Source organism: Protopterus annectens, chromosome 1.part1 (assembly GCF_019279795.1).
Source record: "Protopterus annectens isolate FY-2018-M chromosome 1.part1, PAN1.0, whole genome shotgun sequence".
Taxonomy (NCBI): Eukaryota; Metazoa; Chordata; order Ceratodontiformes; family Protopteridae; genus Protopterus; species Protopterus annectens.
The window spans coordinates 753,772,203-753,795,856 of NC_056726.1; the positions used below are offsets into that span (position 1 = coordinate 753,772,203).

General features: G+C 39.9%; 1 protein-coding gene across 1 annotated transcript in view; it reads right to left on the minus strand.

Annotated features, from left to right (window-relative positions):
• Positions 1 to 23,654, minus strand: part of DNAI1 (dynein axonemal intermediate chain 1) — a 2,249,827-nt gene that overhangs the window by 724,420 nt on the left and 1,501,753 nt on the right. Inside the window, exon 12 of the mRNA XM_044077834.1 lies at positions 9,989 to 10,032. Coding sequence (XP_043933769.1) covers positions 9,989 to 10,032 — 44 coding nt within the window. The remainder of the gene's footprint in view (positions 1 to 9,988; positions 10,033 to 23,654) is intronic.

The following is a 23,654-nucleotide window of genomic DNA, read 5'->3' on the forward strand; positions in this document are numbered from 1 at the left end:
TATGACCACTGAGACAAGAGACAAACCACAGATGCACAACACATTGGCTACAGTGTTGTGCTAAGGAAGCTACTTACTGCCATTGTTTCTGAATGATTGCCACAGAGCTACCCAAAAATGTCAGCATGTGACAGGAATCATGACGCATGTAACCGCTATGCAAATGCAACATTGTGCTAATGAAGCTACTTAGTCCTACTATTTATGAATCACTGCCACAGAGCTACTCAAAAATGTCAGTATATGACAGCAGCCATGAAGCATGTGACCACTATGCTCATGTATACAGTGTAACACTGCATTGCTATAGTCATTCTTACTGCCAGAGCACAGCACTGGAGATGTACAGTGTTGTGCTCTGGCACAGCACAGCACTAGAGGCATACAGTAGGGCCAAGGTGAAGTCTTACACTGAGCAATATGTAATACACCAATGTGTGTCTGTGCACATGGAACTACCATGCTAATTCTTAAGCAGACCTGAGCAAGTGCCCATGGCTAATTCAGGTATTATGGAAGTGGAATACATGGTTCCAGCATGGTGTGCCAGGGACAGCAAGATTTGCCTGTTCTTTCTGAACAGGAACTTTTAGAAGCACCTGCTGGGGTAGTATGATAGCCCAGTGCAGAAGGTGGATACCTGGCATAAGCTTAGCAGGATGAGGAGTGATGCCAGTGGCATTTCCCATTTTAATGAACAGTGGCACTATCAGAACAGTGATCTGGGGAGGCACCACCCCAGCCTGCTTCACTAGTAGAGGAAAGAAATTCAGGAGAGAGAACATGAAATGTACAGTATGCACAGTTTTCTGTACTATTGTCTTTTCTTAACTGTTTTATATATAATACGAAAATACTTGGTTGTTGCACAAGGTCAGAACAAGGTGTGTACAACATTCCTGCCAGCCTACCATACAGCAAATGGGTTAATAGTATATGTCTGTAATAATTTTGTTTTTCCATTGTATCATCCATTCTACCAGTCCGGTACAGAAGAGGAGGAAATGAAGCCACACTCATCTCATGCTATACTGGTCAATACATAAAGTGCTTGATCACCAGTAGTAGTAGATCCACCGCTCAGCAAAGAAAAACAAAAATTATGTACCTACCATAACGATAGATCCATGTTGTCTCACTTTCATTCAGTTCAACATTTCAGATTCAGATCCGACCTTGGCACTTCCAGACCTTTGGATCTGAGGCTCTGGCTCAACCCTTACCCATAATTTTCTCCTGCTACCTAATTTACCTCTGATCAGGTTTGCTGACGCTCACTAACTATAGAGGAGTCTACTTGAAAACTATAACAACCCTATAGAATAAAGTCAAAAGCTTACTAAATGTGCCCGTATGGACGATGTCACCTAAAGAAGACAGGGTCTTGGTTCAGACCCGAGTACCAGAAGTTTATAGATGGCAATTTAGAAGGGAAGGGATGTTGAACTGGTTGAAAATGAGACAGCACATATCATTTTCAAGTTCAACATGAAAATGAGACAGCACATATCTAACTTTATGGTAAGTACATAACTTTCTTATCCAGTGTTGTCTATTTTTGTCCAATTCAATGTTTGGGACAGATTTCCAACCTGCATAAAAAGGACCTGAATGGTATCAAGGAAGAACGTTCCAGAGAATGGTAGAACCAAAGGATGCACAAGCTCTAGACTGCACATCCAGTTAGTAATGAGATATAAAACGTATGAACTGGTGACCAAGTTGCTGCTGCACAGATGTTATCAATGGGAACTCTTTTCATGAATGCTGTAGATGTACCCACTATCCTACTGGAATGGGCTTTTGGTTTCATACACAGGGATAAACCCTGAACCTTACACACAAAGAAAATACAGTGTGAAAGCCACTTGGAAATTGGAAATTTTGACATACGTCTTCCCAATTTTACTCTAGTAAAGGACACACACAGTTGATCTGACTTTCTTAAATCTTTGGTATGGTGTAAGTAGAATCTGAGTCGTCTGTGAACATCTAGAGTATACAGTAGATGGTCACCTTTGTTAAAAAAATTTGGAAAAAGGCTGTCAAAATCAATGGACTGATTTAAATTTGCTTCGGATGTCACCTTTGGGAGAAAGGAATGATTTGTTCTCACTGACACTATTTTTATGGAAAATGAGGAAAGTGGTCTGCATACCAGCATTTTTAATTCAGAAATTTATTTACTGCGTGTAATTGCAAAAAGAAAAATGGTTTTCCAAGAAAGATTATAATCAATGGATGTTACTGGTTCAAAGGATTTCATAGGTAATGATTAAAGCATGACTGTGACAGCCTATGGGGAGAATGGAGGTCTCAGTATGAAAGCTCCTTTGAAGAAAGCTTTAGAGATTCTAAGAGAAGTAATAGAAGTGTCATTATGCCCTATGTGAGAAACAGCTATAGAAGCCATTTCCACTTTGATGTTAGAAAAGGTGGATCCTTGATGAAAGAGTTCTGAAGAAAATCCAATATTGATGTGAGAGAAGCTGAAAAGGGGTTCATTCCCTTCGATAAGGCTTAGACAGAAAATATTCTCCGCTTACTTTTATAAATCTTTTTGGCAGATTGTTTTTGTGAAGAAGTAATAATGCAAACCACTGGAGAGGAAAGCCTGGCATCTCTAACTATTGCTAAAATTAGAGAAACCATGCAATTAACTTTATGGCTTGTAGATCTGGTAGAGGCTTCCTGGATGGGTTACACAGAAGGTCCAGACTGGGATCCATCACCCAGGGCGGGTGTAGCAAATTAGGCTAAAGGAAGGGAAACCAAACCAGCCAGGTGCCAGAAAGGAGCAACAAGGATCACTTTGGTTTTGCACTAAGTGGCTTTCTGAATGATTTTTATCAAGAGAAGTATTGGTGGGAATGTATAGAGGAGAACTGGGGGCCAACTGCAGACTACAGCATCTCTCAGTGACTGTTCCTGCAGAGGGATGAGGGCATAATAACTGCTGCACTGGCTGCTTAGGTATGAGGCAAGAAAGTTGCAGCAAGGATGGCCCCAGTGGCTTAAAATTTCTATTGCCATTGTCGGTTGACAGACCTCTCATGAGGCAATAGAATCAACCTGCTCAATTTGTCTGCTAGTACATTTGCCATCCCAGGTATGTCCACTGCTACCAGAAAACAGTGGAAAGAAATCGCCCATTTCCATACTCTTGTGGACTTCTGGCAAAGTGGGTATGATGTACCATATCACTGACATATTGTCTTCTGGATGAATATCACACCCTTGGGTAGGTAGTTCTGAAAAGCCTGGAATGCTAGGAGGATCACTCTCATCTCCAAGATATTGAGGTGAAGGGTGGCCTCTACAGGTGATCAAGTGCCTTGAACCATCTTTCTTTGAAATGCTCCCCCACAGTCTAGAAGGAAAGCGTTCATGGTTACTGTGGTCTAGGGAGTTGGTGAGTAAATGGCTCTCCCTTCTGTAATTGATGGAGAGGTTATCCACCAATTTATATGATCTCTGCAAACTTGAGTGAGACAAACTTTAGCACGGAGGGGGTAAAGACTCTGTGCCCAATGCACTGAGAGTCTCCACTGTAACACTCTTGTGTGGTATATCGTTAGTAGAAGTAAAGTCATGGTAGAGGCCATCAGACCTAAAAATGCAGAATCAACCTTACTTGTGGATGGTTGAGAATGCTGAATAACCTAAGATGCCATCAGTCTTAAAGACAGCAATCTTACTTCTAGGAGTGTGGCAATTTGAAGAACTGTGTTGATATGACATCCTAAAAAATCTATCTGCTGGGTGGAAAATGGTTGATTTTTTGCATAATTTGCTGTGATCCTGACCAGATCTATAAGATGAAGGAGTAGCACATGTTGTTATAGCAGTAGATTTCTGGAAGTAGCAGTCAGGAGCCAATTACCTAAACATGGGAAGACCTGGATCCCTTGCAGTCAGAGATGGGCTGCTACCACTGCCATAATCTGGGAGAACACCAAGGGGGGCTGTGGGGAGACCGAATAATATTGTTCTGAACCTAAAATGATTGGACACCAGCTAGAAATAGAGAAATCTCCTGGATTTCCTCTGTATCTTTATATAATAGTAGGCATCCTGGAGATCTATAGAGCACATCCAATCATCCTTCCTCAACAGAGGTAATATGGACTGTGCTATGACCATCTGGCACTAAACATTGACTGAGATGGCTGAGGTCCAATATTGGCCTGAGGTGCCTTGTTTTCTTTGGTACTAAAATTGACCTTAAATAAGCTTCAGATCCTAACTGGTCTGGGGAGACCTGTTGGATGACTCTTTTTCTAGCAACTTTGAAACCTCTGTTGCTGCAGATTCCAACTGTTTGTATGGAATGTCAGGAATCTTTAATCTCCTCTTTGGAGGATGCAAAAAGGGAATGGTATAACCTCCGATGATTATTCTTAGCACTGGACCAGCAACAACACAAGTAAAACAAAGGATCCAGCACAAGACTTCTAAAACCACCATACACTTTATTTAAATAACAAAATAAGACAGGTAAGTGCTTTCATGCTAAACACAGTACTTCATCAGACCTAATACAGTTTAACAAAATACACCCTAATATATAGCATAAACCAACTGAACTAAGTGAGAACACATTCAGCTCATTTAATTGGCTAGGCTTTCAGCACCGGTTTTAAAGGTATACAACCATTTAAACCATATTCTTTATCAGCCTGTAAATGTATCATCCACTTAAGTTCATTCATCTCCGTAAAGTTGTATGCATCCCATAATCTCTTATCTGGTTTTATCATTTGTAATACCCTAAATTTGAACTTATGTGTGGTGTCCTTATCAATCAATTGTTTATCTAGTGCATTAGAACTCCTACATCTATGTATTTCACTCAAATGCTCTTTAATTCTCTCTGTCAAGGTACGATTAGTTTTTCCCATGTCAAAACATGGGCAGATTGAGCAAGTAGCAAGACATATTGTTTACTGATAGAGAAATCTGCGTATAAATTCAGGATACACTTCTGGGATGTAACAGGGTGAACAAAACAATCTGAACTAGCAATATGATCACAAGCACTACATATTCTGCAGGGGAATGCCCCTATCTGTCCAGATTTACTCACTTCAACACCCCTTTTCCTCATAACAAAGTATTCACTTGAGCGTCTTCCTATTCTTAAATAAAAATCTGGGCTATTCCCCTACTATCTGTTTGACCTTATCATCTGCAGTCAGAATGGGCCAGTTACGTCTAATTATATCGCAAACTGTATTTACATTACTTGAATAGAAAAGGGGTACTGCTATTCTCCTACTATTAATCAAACTAGTCCAATTAGATTAGATACATATAGGAACTAGTGAAGTACTTCCACTTAGGGAAGACAAAGCTAAGCAATATTTTTCTCAGTCAAATGAGGTAATGAATGTTACTAATCGGACTAGTTCAATTAAGAATAGGAGAATAGCATTACCCCTTTTCTATTCCTATTGATCCCAATGAGAACAAATTTAGAGATCTAGAAAGACACACCAAACAACTCTTAACTATAAAAAATCTTAAACACTCAAGCAGTTTAAAATACATAACACTACACTACAAATCCTAAAGGGAGGAGTCAAAAGAAGGAAAAATATCCGAAAAAGTCTTTCACTTATCATGAAGTACTGAAAGAACTCTCGGACACATGCCTGGATGAATCAGATGGCAAATGAGATCCAAGGTTAATTAGGTAAGAGAAGGATAAGGGAGGAGTTAGTGCCTCAGATCCAAAGCTCTGGAAGGTACCGAGGATGGATACAATTAGATCCAACATGAGGACGGATACATTTAGATCCAACAACCTAAATGTTGAATCAGATGAAAACAGACAACATTGGATCCATGGCTCTCTTAGAGGATGTGACTTTGATGAGGTACTAGTACCCTCTATTGCCACTTCTTAGGAAAGAGGGGAGAATTGCCCTCTTCTAAAATTGGTCTGAAGAGATCTGTCCTGGTCTGCCAGCATTATTTGCAGAGGTTGGTGGCTGATGAGGTGAAATGACAACTGGATAATCTGGACAGATCTGTCCTGGTCTCCCAGCATGAGTTGCAGAGGCTGGCGGCTGACAAGGTGAGCTATCAGTTGGATACCTGCATGGCAATGTAGAATACCTTCTGTTGTAACTTATGGAGTGAAAATTCAGCAGGGCCTCACCCCTCAGGCCACAAGAGGAGCATCTGGCCTATAGTATCAGCCACCCAGGTGAGCTATGTTTGGGTTTGTCACTGTTTGGGACAGCCTGGCATTCAGCCACACTAGGATGCTACTCTATCCCCATCCTGGTCTTTTCCCCCATTATTTGTCATTCCCCATTTCTTGTTTGCAGTCTAGCTTTCCCAATCATCACTTGTCCACTCTTTGCATGTCTGTGCCCACCCAATGTCTTTCCATGCTTTTGTGTGTTTATAGTTGTTGTCTACCCGAGTATGTGTTCTTTGTTTGTCTGTCTCTCCCATCCCATCTACAACAATCCTTCATTACCTTCTTCACCTATTCTTTTCTATATTTAGTAAAAAGGGCTCTTTCCCTTAAAAAAATTACCCATCCTCCCATACCTTATGGTTACACTTTCACAATTTGTACTGCTTGCTATTTTTCTTTTTTCTAGTTTGCTATCTACAGATGTCTATTTGGTGGCCAGTATGCTGCTCTTTTGTGCTGGACAAGCATGAGATGCTGCTATGTGGCATGACAAGTGTCAGAATGCACTGACTCAGTCTCGCTAGCCTGCCTTTGTTGTTTCATCAGTCATGTCAGTCACTCACCTTACTCTAGTGCTGATCCACCTGTACAACAGCCTAGCATGCTTCTCTCACTACCATTACTCTTCTCTTTATCCAGAATGCTGGATTTATTTAATGCCTAACACATATTCGATTAGCTCTATGTCTCTTTCAGAAGCAAATTCTTCAAGACTTAGTGTTGCACACAGTACTTGTCTATGAACCCAGACAATATCTTTAGAGAGTCAATGGTAAGCATGGCTTAGTTAAAGGTGAAGTCAGTCCCCTTGCATCATATCAGTAAATTCAAATGTTAATTACAATATTCCATGACAGGAAAATGCTCATCCTTTTGATGGCATCTATTGTAAGTGGCCTCCCTGAAGTACAGTCTATATAGATAAGTTAGGTAAAATCTGTGTTTTTTTTCCTGTTCAGTATGTCAGCTCTAGTAACATAACTGGCCTTATCACTAGGTGACAAACAGTGGCACAGTCCTCTTTAATGGGAGCTACAAGAAATGTAGGCTAAAATTCTCAACACGAGGTAAAACATCAAATCTGCTGGATTTTGACTTAACTGTGGAAAAAGTGCAGTAGAATTCAATAGCATCTTCAGATCTTGCTCAAATGCTTGTAATTTAGGCTGTGTGTACACGCCTATATGCTACATACAGAATAATTTTTTTCATTTTTGACTGTTTTAGATTCAGAAATGACTGAAAAGAAAAAAAACTCTGCAGACTGTTTTTGCTTATGTAAAACATTTATTAAAAAAAAATCTTCTAAAGGTAGGCTACAAACTTAGTCCACATATTGTTTTTGGTTCTAGAACGTATTTTATAAAAAAGCAAAAAAAAAAAAAAAAAAAAAGTTTCACCGATGATGTATTTGATTACAAATAATCAGAAGAATCCACTATAAGGTAGCTAACCAGTATAGTCGGCATAGATCTGAAAGTAGAAAAATAAGCACATGATCCTCGACCATTAAAAGGACATCAATGGTTATGGCTGAAGGTTTCAAACACAACATACAGGAGACAGTGAAGAGGATCTGTTGTGTTTCAAGAAATTAATTATACAGTGATTTTTCATTAGTATTCAAAAATGTGCATGCTGATTGGACAGCCCAGCATGCCTATTATAAGTCAAGCATATGTAAATAGAAAAAGTCAGGTCGCTGAAGTACCATTGAGCTGTCAGACTTTTCTACTGGCATATGCTATGAACGACAGAGCAAAATAAAAGAAAAATAAGTTATGTTCTGCAAAACTAAAGAAACAGAGTGTACCTGATTTTTCTTTGTATTTCTGTGCTGTCCCTCCTAAAATCTAGGCAGAATGTCATACCTCTGAACTATCCAGATTTTCACAGAATGTCCATATTTTGGCAAAAAAATGAGAACACTGGACTGAAATAGTGTCTTTGTGTGATGGCTGAAGTCTTAGTACAGAAGCATAGTAGCAGACATGCTCACTGCTGTCATAGCATTTTAAATCACAAAGACAGTATTTCAGTCTACCTTTCTCCATTATTGCCAAATTTATCATTTCATTATCTTTCTAGGCTTAGAGGAGGAATATTTAAAATTTGTCCCTATTTTGGGGCCCTTTGCCCCCCCCCCCCCAAGTTTTGGCTTTGTCCAGATTTCTTGAGCTAGAGGTTGTGAAGTGTCAAAAAGAAAGAAACTGTAATTCTGTCACATCTCTTTTCATGTCTCGCTTACTTCGCACACCATTTCCAATGCTAGTACTAGTGAGCATTATTAATAATAAAAAATGCTGCAAAGTATAGTGGGTACTCATGTTACTTTACATAACATGTTCCATACAGCCCTTTTCAGTAAATCCGTTGGCTTTAGCATTATGCTGAACTAAGTGGCTCAACAAAAAACCCACAAAGATGACATACTTTGGAGCATATCTCTCAACTGTCCAGAATTTTTTGCAGAATGTTCAGAATTTTTTGCCTCATATCTCATATTTTTTGGCTTGTTCCTCATAAAATGTGTGATTTTTCTTTTCTGGAAAATCACTGAGAACTGAAGTCAGTAAATAATAGCATACATATGAGTTTCAGACTTCACATCCTTCAGAAAAATTTACGCAACACAAATTCTGTCATTTTAGCAACTTTCTAAGTTGACAAAAGCAGTATTTATAATCTGTCCCCTATTTTAGAGGCCTTTGTCACCCCATTATTTTAGGTTTTGTCCAGATTTTCTTGCACTATGATGTTGAGAGGTATGCTTCAGAGAAAACGGCCACTCTACTTAGTAGAGTAATTGTTTTACATCGCTTTTGTATTTCAGTCAAGACAATGCATTTTGTATATGCTTATTTTCCAAACCTGTCCAAGTGCTACTGGCAACAGTGGAGAATGCCAGACTGAACGTAACTTGAATTCGTATTCATAGACGCGAGTTACACTCAGTCCAGTGTTTTCCATTATCATCCATATTTTTTTGCCTCATATTTTTGGTCTTTTCCTCATAAAAAAAGGTATTTTTCTGTCAAGCCACTGGGGATTGAAGTCATTTAATAATGACAGACTTTTGACATTTAGTCTTCATATCCTTCATAAAATGCACGCTAACACAAAATGTCTTCTTTAACCAACTTTCTCAGTTTATAAGATCAATAAAACCCATCCCCCATTATGTTGGGCTTTGTCCATGTTTCCTGCATTAAGATTGGCAGGAAGGAAGAGAAAAAAAAAAAAGCAACAGAGATTATCTTTTTCCCGTTGTCTCTCTTGAACAGCACTAATGTACTGTGCAAGCATGGGAACATAAGTCCTATACGCATACGCAGTACATTAGCAAATGCAGAACAATGCAAAGGAACACTACGGCATCATTATATGGAGATATTATTTAAGGAAGGTAAGCAATTATTTAAATAATGTCATCGTATAATAGCAATAACTGTCTCCTGAGTGTGGGTAATGCTGAATTTACCCACAGTTGGCTTTGTTTAATCAAGAGGGCCCTCGTGATCAAACCACACCAATCGTAGGTAAAGCCAGCACTGACAACACCCAGTGATGGGACACTGCTAAATTAATTTCAGATAGGCTGAGATTATAATAAATATTACAGGGTTTATACTTCTTCTCCTGAAATAGAACCATAAAGCTTCAAAAGTGCATTTTAAATTTTGCATTAAATGTTTGTCCAACAAAATGTATCACAATCTAAAAGCATTCTTATAACAATGCTCAGCACTACTAAATATACTTATGTATGTAACTTACAGGAGCCATGTCCAACAGCAAACATATCTTTGTACTTTGGATTCCTAAAAGGAAAACAGAAGTAAAGAATGAAAACAATGTGTTCACATTACTCCAGTCAAGCTGCTATTACGCTGCAGAGGACATGCATAAATATACAGCATATAAATTCATAAATAAGAGTTATAAAACATAATCATCATAAAATTAGATCTTGAAACTGCACAATTTAAGTTCATTACAGAAAGAACTGTCTGCTAATAGGTACCAGGGGGATGCATGCAAATCCATGACTTGATGTTTCTGCAGTAAGGTATGAAGACAGAGTCTAACCATATCTCTCTAGTAGCTCCATTAAGCCTGAAACCATTCTTGTGATAATAACATTTATGATCTGGCCATAAGCAAAATAAATACTGGGTATGATAATATTTAAGTGTTACCTGCCTAGTGTATATGGAAGCTTGTTTGTTAATCATAGGATCATAGGAGGTTATTATGCTGACGGTCCTAGAGCCTTTTCAGCCTAACCATTCATGCCACAATTTTTCCCGTCACTAATTCCCACAGGCTAGAAAGATTTTGTATATACCTGTGCCTAACTGCATCTACAAATTGCCACTGTCCATTAAATGCAACAAGCCAGGGTGAATTTGCAATTTCCCATCCATTGGGCCAACTTGCATTTGAATAGGCTTAGGGAAGAGCTCTGTTTCACATGAATGCAGAGTCTGTTCCAGAGAAGAGGCAATCTCTGAGACATATATCTGTCCATCCAACATGTTTTGTTTATGTACCAGACAAGGTTTAGATCCTCAGATCAGGTAATTCTAGTACTGCTTATTTCACAAATGTGTAGCAGATCCATCAGGGCTGGATCGGAGAATGTCTTGCAGGTTAGGCATAGATGGCCACTCAGTAGTAGTCTGTAGTAGACAGAGTACAGGGACAGGGTTTTGAGGCGGTCCGCAGAGAACATATTCATTTACATGCTTTATTTTTTTAGTGAGGAACCTCTGTGGCTGCTCCAGCTATTGTGCATGCCTGGTTAGGTACATGCCAAAGGTGCAATGTAGTTGATTATTGGTCTAATGAGTGCTGAGTATAATGGAACTCTGATCTCCTTAGATCTGGGTGCCATGTCCTTACTATGGAGAAGGACTTTTTCACTACTATGAACATATTGTAATCAAAGCTCAGGTTACTGTCAACATGAGTTCCAAAGTCACTTACCACTGCGTCTACTTTTAAGGGACTGTTATCATTGTTTTAATTTGTGTGTGTGGGGGGTCATCTTCCAAAAGGGTATAATTATGTTTTTTTTTTTGGCACTGAGTTTTAGGCCATGTTTCTGACACCAGTTATTTGTCTGTGTCAGATACTCCTAGAGGATAGCTACATCTTTGGGGGATTCAATGATTGTATCCAACTTGTAGTCATTAGCAAATTTGCTCAGCCAAAGATCTCTACATTTGTTATGGCTTCAGAGAAGTATATTCCAAATAGGAGAGGTCCCAGTACCAAGCTCTGTGGGACACCACTAGTAACAGGCTGTTAGTGGAGGTGGATTTCACCCACCCTAACTTCAGGTCTATCTGTGAGACATTTGGCTATCCACAGGATACCATAGGGATTTATGCGTAAATTTGTGAGTTTTTCTATAATACTCAAGTGAGTTATTCTGTTAAATGCTTTTGCCAGTGGTCAAGGTAGGTAGTATATACCATTCTGCCCTCATCAATGGCTCTAGAGATCTTCTCCAAGAAGTTCACCAAATTTAGTAGGTATGACCTGCCCTTGACAAAACCGAACTGGGATGGGTGAGTCCTGTGTTTGAAGATTTCCCTATGTCTTTGTTTATCATGGGTATAGTAATTTTTTCCATGGCCTTGCAAAAAAAACTAGTCAAACATATGGGTTTGCAATTCCCTGGGTCGGTTAATGCTCATGTATGTGTAACGGCATGTACAACAAATGCAGAAAAATTGTGAAACGTAGGTTATTTACAGCTAGAGGAGTTTGGCATTATTGGCCTGAATGCACTAGTAAAGACTTAAAAAATAATAAGTGAAAAGTAATGGGCTTTCAGAAGCCAAGTAAATGAAAGACTGGGATGTCTTTAAGGGGCCATTTGCATATATCTCATGGACCTCCATTACAGGAAGTTTAAAGTATTACATAATGAAGACTCTAGCTTATCAGGGTCTTTTTACTGAATGGTTTGTCTGTGTGATAGTCTTACTCTTTGGTCTGAACACTTGTTTTCAAGATAAAATCATATTTTCTATACGGCATTTTTCTGAAAGAGCAGACAGAACATTACTGTATGCCATTACTACAGGCATTTTTCTCCAGCATAAACTGAGGGACCAGAGAACTCTCAATCAGAAGAAATAAAAAAAAGCACTGAATGAGACTTCTTTCTGTATCAGCACCTGCAAGGCAAGAAAACTGCATTGGTTTGTTTGTTTGTGTCTTTCGGCTTTTCCTGGTTAGGGGTCGCCACAGCGGAACTCCGGTCCGCTAATGATTGGCAGTTGCACCCACACAGAAAAAGAGCAACTACTGGAAAAGGCTGGTAGTATCACAAGAAAACAAAAAGCAAGTATACATTTAATCTCCTTGCAGAATTCATCAGCACATTTTCTACAATAAATGTCAATAACAATACATCTTAACAGCTGGGTTTACTCACTAGAAATCTGAACTGGCTGCAGGTAGTTTTTAATTAGCGGTACTCTTCCCTAAAAGAAACACTGCTGGTTTCATGCAAACAGAGGTACTACTGGTCACTTTTACAATGATTCCATAAACAGGAAGCACTGGTTCTTTGAGAGTAAGAAATCTCTGCAAGGTTCTGTGCTAGTGCTTGTTGTGGGCAGACAACATACTTATAGCTCTAGAAGCTCTAGTTCAACTCCAACTATCTAGCCATTCACTCTCTCTCTTTATATATATATATATATATATATATATATATATATATATATATATATAGAGCTACATATATATATATATATATATATATATATAGAGAGAGAGAGAGAGAAAGATAGAGCTATATATATATATATATATATATATATATATATATATATATATATATATATATATATATATATATATATATATATATATATATATATATATATATATATATAACTATATATATATATAGATAGATATAGATCCATATATATATATATATATATATATATATATATATATAGATATAGACGTTGATCTAAATCTGTGTGTGTATATATGATTTTATATATATATATATATATATATATATATATATATATATATATATATATATACATACATATAGGTGTGTGTGCGTGTGTGTGTATGTATATCACACAAGTGTATAGTGACTTGCTAAGTTTGAAAAAGGTGCAGTGTACCTTTAAAAACATGGCACGTGACTATTTGCAGAAACATTGTCATAGAGCTGCAGTTAGGAAAGAATGTATTAGCAAGTTAACAAGGTACTAATTGTAAATTAATGTAAAAACACACGTAGCTGCACCAGCAAGATAGGAAGATTGTTGTTCATTAGAAGTTCAGAAGGTGTGAGCAGAAGCTTACCTAAAAGGCCATGGAAGTGAGAAATGTAAAGTACAGTTGTGTACACTTACCATAAATGTAGATGTTCGAGTGTATACACTGTTGCAGTCATCTCATTTAGGTTATCTGCTTGCAGTAGCCCTCATTCGGCCTGATTATCAAAGTCTTGGGTCTTACGTCGGATGCTGTCTCATCTTCCATGACATCAGGTTGTCAGGGGTATAAAGCATGCAGCCGATGCTATTACATCAGTCTTTCTTTGCGTACGGTACCCAAAGCAGAAGCAGTTCACAAGTGCTGGTTGGCTGACTCCTGAAATTTTCGTTTTCAAGTATCAGATCTGAAGTCTTCAACTAAGCTAAGTACCCCGTTGGGGATCCTTTTTCTTACTCTAATCTGATGTCAGTAAAAGTTAACAATTGTATTTCTTGTGGAAAGCAAATACCTCATAAAGAGGGACCAGGTGTGGAGACAGCGGAGGACCTCTTACAATTCCCTCTGGAGGTCATGGAGTCCTTGGAAGAGTGGTGTTTCTTGGAGCTGACTTTTGGCACCAAAGAAGCAAAAGAAGAACAAGCTGGAGGAAAGCCCTTAAGGATTAATTTTGTCTGTCTCTCACTCACTGCACAAGATCTGAACCCCTTGCAGATGGAGCAGGGTGAATCAAATTGGGGAGGCCCCATACAGTAAATGTGCATCTTGAGAGGGCAGCTTCTGCCTGCAAGCAACACATTTTTTTTAAATCCCTTATCCATGATAAGGCATTCCAACACACTACACAAAGGAAAATACTAAAGTAACACCCTAGAGAGAGAACCAACAACAGAAACAAAGTCAAAAAGGTGGGAAAACCTGCTATACACACACACACACACACACACACACACACACACACACACACACACACACACACACACACACACACACACACACACACACTCACTCTAGTGCAGCAAACCTAAGCCTAATTCTAGCTAACCTAATCATCTACTGTAACTCTATCCTAAACACCACTACCTAAAAATGGTAAGGCAGAAAACACTATAGAAAAATCCTACAACAAGCCTACCCCAAAAGTATAAAAGGATACATTTTTCTAGAGCCATGGATTGAGCTGTTGACATGAATGGTGGCAAACATGATCTGAGGGGTTTGTTGAGGAGCAGAAGATTGTGGGTAGGGAAGGCCCAAGCCTGCCAAGTTGACATCTGGAGGATTTGGCTGGCATCACATCTAATAACCCATAGGTTGAAACCAAACGGAGAAAAAAATTGGATCAAAAGTCATGTGCTTACAATAACATTAGATCTGTGTTGTCATACACCATCCATTCATGAACAGATGGGCCTTGGATTCATCTTCAGCCACTTCAAAGCTTCAGATCCTGTGCTATCCTTCCCCTGCCCATAATCCCCATGTGTAGAACGCGTTAGATCAGATTGAGTTTGTCCACCCAAAAGACATTTGAAAAATATTTAGGAGCACAAAATGAAAACATAGTACTATAGTTTAAATGGAAAAGGATAGTATCTACAATACAATAAAAAGAAATGGAAAGGTAGGCTTAACCTTAAGGAGCCAAGGCAAGGTCAGCTAGATCCATTTCAGAATGAGAACATGATAAAGAAACATCACTTACAAAAGATAACAAGGGAGACGGAGGGCAGGTAGTTGAGGAATGGACAGAATACAACACAGATATGACATTACTGTTAGTACGTAACGTTTGTATCTGATGCCTTTTCCGTCCAACCTCAACAGATGGAATAGAGTCCCCATTGACTTTTATATTCTGAAGGCCCAAGATGAAACAAATGAAGCTCTGTTATCTGGATTGGATATCCAATTTATAATGTGAGATGAAGGTATGGACTTTTAACCAGGTAGCTGCAGCACATATATCATCAATTGAGATACTAAAGAAACAGTCTGTCATCACAGATCTGACAGAATGAGCCTTAAGGGGTTGAAGGGAGTGATGACCCCTCCTCTAAGTAAACAAAATAAATGCACTGAGCCAGCCAATGACATAGTGTGACCTTAGATACTGCTTTTCCCAATTTGGCTTTAAAAAAAGTAAAAAAATAGCTGACATCTGAAAGATTTTTGTCTGATGCAAATAAAAACTCAACTGGCAGTGAACATCAACAAGTGTATGGTATATTCACCTATGTTTGAGAAATTTAGGAAGAAAACGGGCAAATTTATGAACTGATTAATGGACGATTTGGAAGCCACCTTAAGGAGAAAAGATGACTTGGTTCTTAAGAACATGCTGTATTTCTGAAAAACTAGATAGAGAGTTTTTGAGGAAAAGGCATGTAATTCAAAAATTCTCCTGGCACAGGTATTAGCCACCAAAAATAAAGTCTCCTACAACAGAAATTTTATACCACCTTTGGCAGCGAGTTCAAAGGGAGAGACCGTCAGAAACTGTAAAACAATTGTAATGTTGCATAGAAAAACTGGATCTCTAAGCAGAGGGTGAAGAATTAATTAATTAATTTAATTAATTATTTTATTTAACATTTGTTGACTGGGAAAGTCAGACTAAGACAGAGCCTATTTTCAGCAGAGGCCCGGGGAGAAATGCTCCAGAACACGTCTTTGGAATGTGGGAGGAAACAGGAGTACCTGGAGCAAACCCATGCAAATGCAGGGAGAAGCTATGGGTGTATGTTTTTCCCGATATCCAGAGAAGAGATTGGGACCAATTGAACCTTGATAGTGGAATAGCTGGTCCCACATTGAAAAAGGTATGCTAGAAAATCTAGAATTACAATGACAGGTGCTAAAAAAAAAAAAAAAGAAGGAGTCATTGTTTTTCTCTGTAGCCCAAACAGAAAACCTTTTCTATTTGCTCTTATATAGTTTCCTGGTGGAAGATCTTTGCGAAGTGTGGACAGCAGAAGGGACAAACCTGGACTGTTGAACCATCACTGGAATTGGAGAAGCCATGCTGTTAATCTGAGGATCTGAATGTTTGGGTGAGGCGACCCTGACAGGTGAGACAAAAGTTTGGGTCCAAGCCCAGCACTCAAAGAGGGTGAACTAGATAAGGCCAGAAGAAGGGAAACCACACTTGTCAAGGCTAATAAGGGGTTATGAGGATGACCCTGACCTTCAAAGCCAGTGCTTTCTGTAGGAAATTTGGAATCAACTATGTTGGAGGAAAGACATAAAGGAGTCTCATCTGGAAGGGTTGTTAGAACGTCCTGTGGTGACTCCCGCTCATGGGGAATTAGACCAAAGAACTTGCCATACCTGGTGTTTAGGGGAGACGCAACAAGATCACAACAAGGTTGGCACCAATGGCTGAAAATCTCCTCTGTTATCAATGGATGGACTACTTGTGAGGGAGTAGAATGGATCTGCCCAACCTGTCTGCAAGAATGTTGAACTTCCCCAGGATATGCATTGCTATAAGAAAGTGTCGAGAAGATATCCCCCATTGCCACACTCTCATGGACTCTTGAAACAAAGGCGAAGATCTGTTTCCTCCATCTTTGTTGATGTACCAAACCACAGTCTTGTTGTCTATTTGGAAAGAGATCACACCCAAAATGAGACAGTTGTGATAGGCCTGCAATGCTAGGAGGACTGATCTCATCACCTAAATCTTGATATGAAGATTGATTGGCTTCTGTTTGAGATCATGTTCTCGGATAATGTCCTTCAACCCCAAATGAGGGGCATCCGAGGTCACTGTTGCCTGTAGGAGAAGAGAATATAAGGGTGCCCCTGCTGAAGACATGGAGAATTTATCCACCCACTGTATGTGATCTCTGCAAATGTTTGCCAAGATGACCAGATGGGGCATCAGAAGTTGTCTGAATGACCACCGAACCACCAGGGTCCACTGAAGAATTCACATATGGAACCTGACTAATAGAGGCAGCCATGGACCATAAAAGACAAAAAAAATCAATTTGGTAGCTGGCTTTTGCTAGGACAAGACTTGATGAGCTTGTTGGTGGAGGGATGAGATCAGCATTTGAGGGAGTCTTGCTATCAGAGATCTTGTGTCTAAAAGTGTTCCAATGAATTCCAGAGATTGATCTGGTTGCAGTTTGCATTTTTACAGACTGACTAAGTCATCACACAGGTGGAGCAAGAAGTCCTTGGCTTGCCTGAGTAGATCCCTGGAAGGTGTGGTGAAGAGGGAATCATCCAAGTAGGGGCACACTTGAAACCTCTGCAGTCATAGTCAAGCTGCCATGCATTTGGTAAACAACTCAGGGCTGTAGTGATTCCAAAGGGCAGAACTTTGAACTGGAAGAGACTGTTTTCCAGCCGGAAGCGGAAATATCTCCTGGATCACCTATCCATTTTATGTGGTAGTACGCATCCTGGAGATCTGTTGAGCACATCCAGTTGTTTTTCTCCAACAGCTGAAGAATTGATTGAATCATGACCACACAGAGTTTTGCCTGTTTCACAAACCTACTTAGGTGACTTAGGTCCAAATGTGGCCTTAAGTCCCCAGTTTTCTTTGGCATTAAAAATAACCTTGAGTAAATTCCAGATCCTTTCTGGTCTGGTGAGACCTTTTAGAGGACTGATTTTTTTTTTTTTTTTTTTTGTGAGGGAGTAACATCATGAATTTTTCTGGACTGTAATTGACAGGAATGAAAAGGAATAAGTTAGCCTCTGGAAAATATTCTCAACACCTACTTATCTTGAATGATGGATGTCATACACAGGTCAGTGGATGTAGAGATTAGTGCCAACCCCCCCCCCCCCGACTGCCTCCAGAGATCAATATTCGGGCAACCCTTCAGGAACCCAGGAAAGGCTTCTCAGAGAATGGATCTCTGAAGTCTTGATTCTGTGACCACCTCTGACTCTTGGATGATGTCCATTATGTGAGTTTTCCCCTCTGCTATGGAGAGCTTGTTTTCGAAGACAGTCAGGTGAAAATCCCTGAGATTTTTCAAACCATATTCTCTTCCCTGACTTCTGGTTTCTGGACAAGGTCCTCTGAGGGGTCAAGAATTTGATCCCTATAGTAGATAGAAATGTGCCATCCTTTTCACTCCTAGCAATAGTTTCCCTCTTTTTTGGACCAAACAAGGTTGATTCATCATAAGAGATATTCATGAAGGATTCCTTAAAGTGCTCCACAAAGTAACATAACTATATTCAAGCATGTCTTCTGATGGAAATGCCCATCCCAGTTGCCCTAGATGCACTCGCTGTAGCATTACAGATAAAGCACATAGAGGCATTGCATAAAGATTGTAAGGTAGCCAGTCATACCTCTCAACTCCTAGCTCAAGAAATCTGGACAAAGCCTGACATAATGGGGGGACAAAAGCCCAAAAATAGGGACAGATTTTAAATATTGCTTTTACAAACTTAAAAATTAGCTAGAATAACAGGGTTTGTGTTAAAATGCATTTTCTAAAGCATATGAAGTCTGAATCTCAAATGTATGTCATTGTTTAGTGATTTCATTCCTCAGATCATTCCAGTGATTTGCCAGAAAACCACACATTTTTTGAGAAACAGATCAAACTTTTGAGGAAAAAATCTGTATATTCTGTGAAAATCTGGACAGTTGAGAGGTATATAGCCAGTTGAGAATGAATAGTCTTTTTTGATCCACAGTCAAGGTCCTGAGAGATAATTTGATATCTCTTTCACCAAATCTCTCTGAAATCAAGTCACATGTGCCAGATAATTAAGAGCTCTCAAGAAAAAAGTTGAGGCGTAGACCCGCTTCCCAAATCTGTCCAAAGCATGTGAGTCTCTTTTTGCTGGATGGACACAGGATCCTCCTTCAACATGCTCCTTCTTGGTGGCTGCTGACACAATCATGGAATCTACTTGCCAGGCTCTTTGTCCAGTGTGCCCAGTCCTTTGGATCAACTAATAACTTATCAGGCTTCTTGGGGATAGGTTGAAGTGTGTTAGGTTCCTTCCATGCCTCGGATGAGATCAAATCAATCATCTCATCAGCAGGAGGGACCATTCAAGAAGTAGATGGGCCACAGCCGAAAATTGAGAAAGACTAATTTCACAGAGAAGGAGTTTGGGAAGACTAACCACCTTTCTACCCTTTCTGTCAAAAGACTTTGAGAATTTCTCTGAATGAGACATCCTCAAGGGGGGGATATTTTCCTTCATCAAATCAGTGTCAGTGGAAGGGGATTCCTGTGGAGAATTCAAGTGTTTCCTCTTATACTTGTGTTTACTTGTGAACCTCCTCTGTGGGTTACACAAAGGAGGACTCAGAAATGTACAAGGTCTTTCTAGGGAGACCAAGCTCAGGGCTCTCAAGAACTGGCTATCCCTACATGACTAGGAAAGAATATTGCAGACCCTGGGAGATCCTATTGGGTAGGTTAGATCCAGCTCCAAGATGGAAGACCTTACTCTAGGTTGGGAGAGTACTCTTTCAAAAGTCTCAAACAGAGAGCCCAAAATGGATCCAGGAAGCATGGCCTTCGGAGCTGAAACCCTTGGAGGTGTTTCAGTACCGGAAACCATTTGCCTCAGGTCTGAGGCCGTCGCTGGAGCCGAGCTACCTAGTGCTGAGACTCCTAAGGAGAGGAAAGGATCTAAAGACCTCAGATCCAATCCCAACTTGTCAGAATTGGTGCTGATGTTACAGCTCGGGAACTCTGACAGCTCCGACAAGGCTGGGGCTGACTTAGTCAAAGAATTCACTGGACTCTATGAAATATGTAGTCTCTGCTTCCATGCATATCTACCTTGGTCAAGAGTAAGATCCAGGGGGCTCCAATTCAAGAGGACAGATTGGAGAAGAATACATGGAATGATGGGGGAACTGGCTCTACCGGATAAGACAGTAGTCAGAACCAGGTGTACCCCCAACTGGATCTGGGTCCAAAGAAAGTGCTCATCATCCTGTCCACATCTTCTTCAGTTAGACTCCAAGAGGATCTCACTGACCTAAAGGATGAGGTTGAAGAGATGGGCCTGGATGAGTATGAAGGTCTATCTTGTAGAATTGGAGACCTCAGTCTGGGAGCAGCCAGCTCTGAAGAAAACGTAGGAGTAAAGAATCCAATAATTGTCGGATCCAAAAACACTGTTGGCCCTGAAGGTTTGCTGAGTGAGCTTCAGTACCCGAGCCAACAAGGTAATCAGCTCCAGAGAAAGTTTCCTAGTAGATTTTGGTTTGTCCTTCTTAGAAGATTTCTGAGTGTCCTTGTCAGATGTTCTGTGTTTGTCCTGTTATTTTAGAAGATGAAGCAGGGGAAGAAGATGGTGAGTACACTGGCTTCCCCAAAGCAGATTATTTTTTTTTTCTCCAGAGGAAGGTTGAAGACCTTACATATTAATTTGTTTCATCTTTCAACAAGAGCCCTTTGGCCAAAAGCCTCACAAATAGAACAGGATACTTTGTCATGCGAGTCAGAATTAGGGAATTTATGTGTACATGACACACACACTTTTTGAAGCCAGCCAGCTTGTCAGCCATAATGACTCAAAGGACAAAGCCGTAAGTCTTCTAGAGAGAAGAAAAAATATATGTATATCAACAACAACTATAACAGTCAGAGAAAAACTACCATGCTAACCCTAACCTAAAGGTATACTAATATTATACTAAACTATACTAAGAAAAATACATTAACAGAAGTGTTTTTATCTAGCAAAAGTTATGAGAAACTACAGGGGGAGGGAAAGAAATAGAAATTGAGAAGGCACTTATCTGAAGGGAATAAGATAAGACAAATCCTTAGAAAAAAAACAACCACTACAGCCGAGCAGCAAAGATTCATCCAGCAGATAAAAACCATCAACCTTGATTTGAGTTAGTGCGTTCTGCAGATGGGGATTATGGGTAGGGGGATGAACCTCAGCACCAGATCCAAAGTTATGAAGTGGCCGAAACCAGCCGGGATCCAAGTTAGGATCTGAAACCCATCTGTTGAGGAATGGATGGAAAAGACAGCATCAGATCCTGAGTCAAATTACAAATAATTTCATTCATATAAAACTACTGCTGTGCAGGTAAGGACACAGTAAAAACATCCAAACTGTACACATATTGTAAAGTAATTTTCCATATATAGCCTTGATAATTTAACATTCTAAAGGCTATATTACTAGAAAGAGACATCTTTTTGCCCAGACGATCTAACCATTTCCCTCTTTATCAATGTCTGTTGGATTAGATGAAGCCAAGGACTTTTTATTTGATCATGTAGCTGGGGAGACCACAGCTGGGTCAGCAGTCAAACAAGAATCTTCCAGACCCTTTTTTAGGGACTGCTGGAATAGATTCTGGTGTCCCCCAGACAGCTTTATAAACACCTTCCAAGGCTTGTATGAGAGGGAAGACAGCTACAGAATGGGTAATCTGGTCCTGTACAAGCTCCTATACCCTGCCTAGCTCTGGGGTAGTTCCCAACAGCTCCCAACAAAAACATCACTAAAATAGCAATTATCTGGGAAAAAGTGGACACTTATTAGGATTTAAGCTCAGGTTCACCTTCTGAAGAATCACAGTGTCTAGACTCAGTGTCAAGTGGGAAATCACCATTGTCCTCATCAGATTCCTCATCAATCTCTGAAACAACCAAAAGGTCTGTAGTCAAACTAGCACTACAGTCATGGATGGGAACACAACCACCAGAATTAACTGTCTGCAGAACATTCTTAGCCAAGGAAATCACATCAGCCTTACAACAAACTGCTATAATCTGATTATCATCTGTACAATGAAGCTTCAGTTTCTTTTTCTTGTGATCTTCACTACTAGATATAATGTTCTGTTCCCATAGCTTTTGTCTGGCAAGGAGTCCTTTACTCCAGCCTACTCCTGCACCTAAATGGTTTGGTTCTCCCATACCTGCACCAGATACTAGAATAGACTTGGAGGATGTGTATAAATCCCATTTCAGAGTGTCTGGCAAAGTTAGACTAGAAGAAGACAGGGCAAAAGGTAAATGTTCTATGGGCTGAGCATTGGTCCTGACAGAATCACTAACTGTAGGCTGAGATATGTTTTATTTCTCTTTTCTTTTTAGGTGCAACTGGATTGAATGGGGCGTACCAGAGTTAGGATTCTTCAGGTCAGGGAGAGGACACCAGCCAGAAATAGAAGTTATGTCCTTACCATAACGTTCCATGTGGAGTGTTCATCTCGCCTTTGTTCTTACACATGGGTTCGGAGCCGATCCTCGGCTCTGTGCCGGCCTCTTGCAAGCTCTGCATCGAGAAGAAGCTCGAGACAATCTAATACCCACAATCCCCCTCTGACTTTACCTCAGATCTAGTTTGCAAGCAAACCAATCTACAGAGAGAGCACATTCATGCTTACATCACATATGCACAGAAAGAATCTATACATAACTATATATATAAGAGAAATAGACATATATAAACATATATGCCAACCATGTACACAATATTTGCAGCAGCAGCAGAATGCTCCTGGCCAGGCATCAAAAGAACGTTCTTCTTAAGGGCGAGAGGGTGGGACTGTAAGAACAAAGGCGAGATGAACACTCCACATGGAACGTTATGGTAAGGACATAACTTCTATATGTGATAGTGTTCAATCTCGCCATTTGTTCTTACACATGGGTAGCGTCCCTAGCTCCTTGTTCCTGAGGAACTCACGGAAGGACGTTCTTGAGCACAGTGGAACCAAAGGTTGCCCTGTCCCTAGAAGCCTTGTCTACCTTATAATGAGAAATGAATGTATGTGGCTTAGACCAAGTAGCAGCCGCACAAATAGCGTCCAGTGGTAGGCGGGCTGCATGAGCCAAAGATGTAGACACTGACCTAGAAAGTGGGTAATTCAATGGACTGATTAATATTGTTAATAGAACACACTTTAGGGAGGAAGGATGAATTGGTTCGAAGAGAAACTCTGTCAGAGTGGAAGATCAAATAAGGGTGCTTGATGGAGAGAGCCTGAAGTTCAGATACTCGCCTAGCGGAAGTAATGGCTACCAAAAAGAGAGTCTTCCAGGACAAATATTTTAATGGGCAAGAAGAGGCAGGTTCAAAGGGGGGCAACATTAATTTAGATAACAACAGGTTTAGACTCCAAGGTGACGTAGGAGATCTGACCGGTGGTCTAATATGAAAAACCCCTTTTAAAAAGGCTTTACAAAGTCTGTGAGCCATA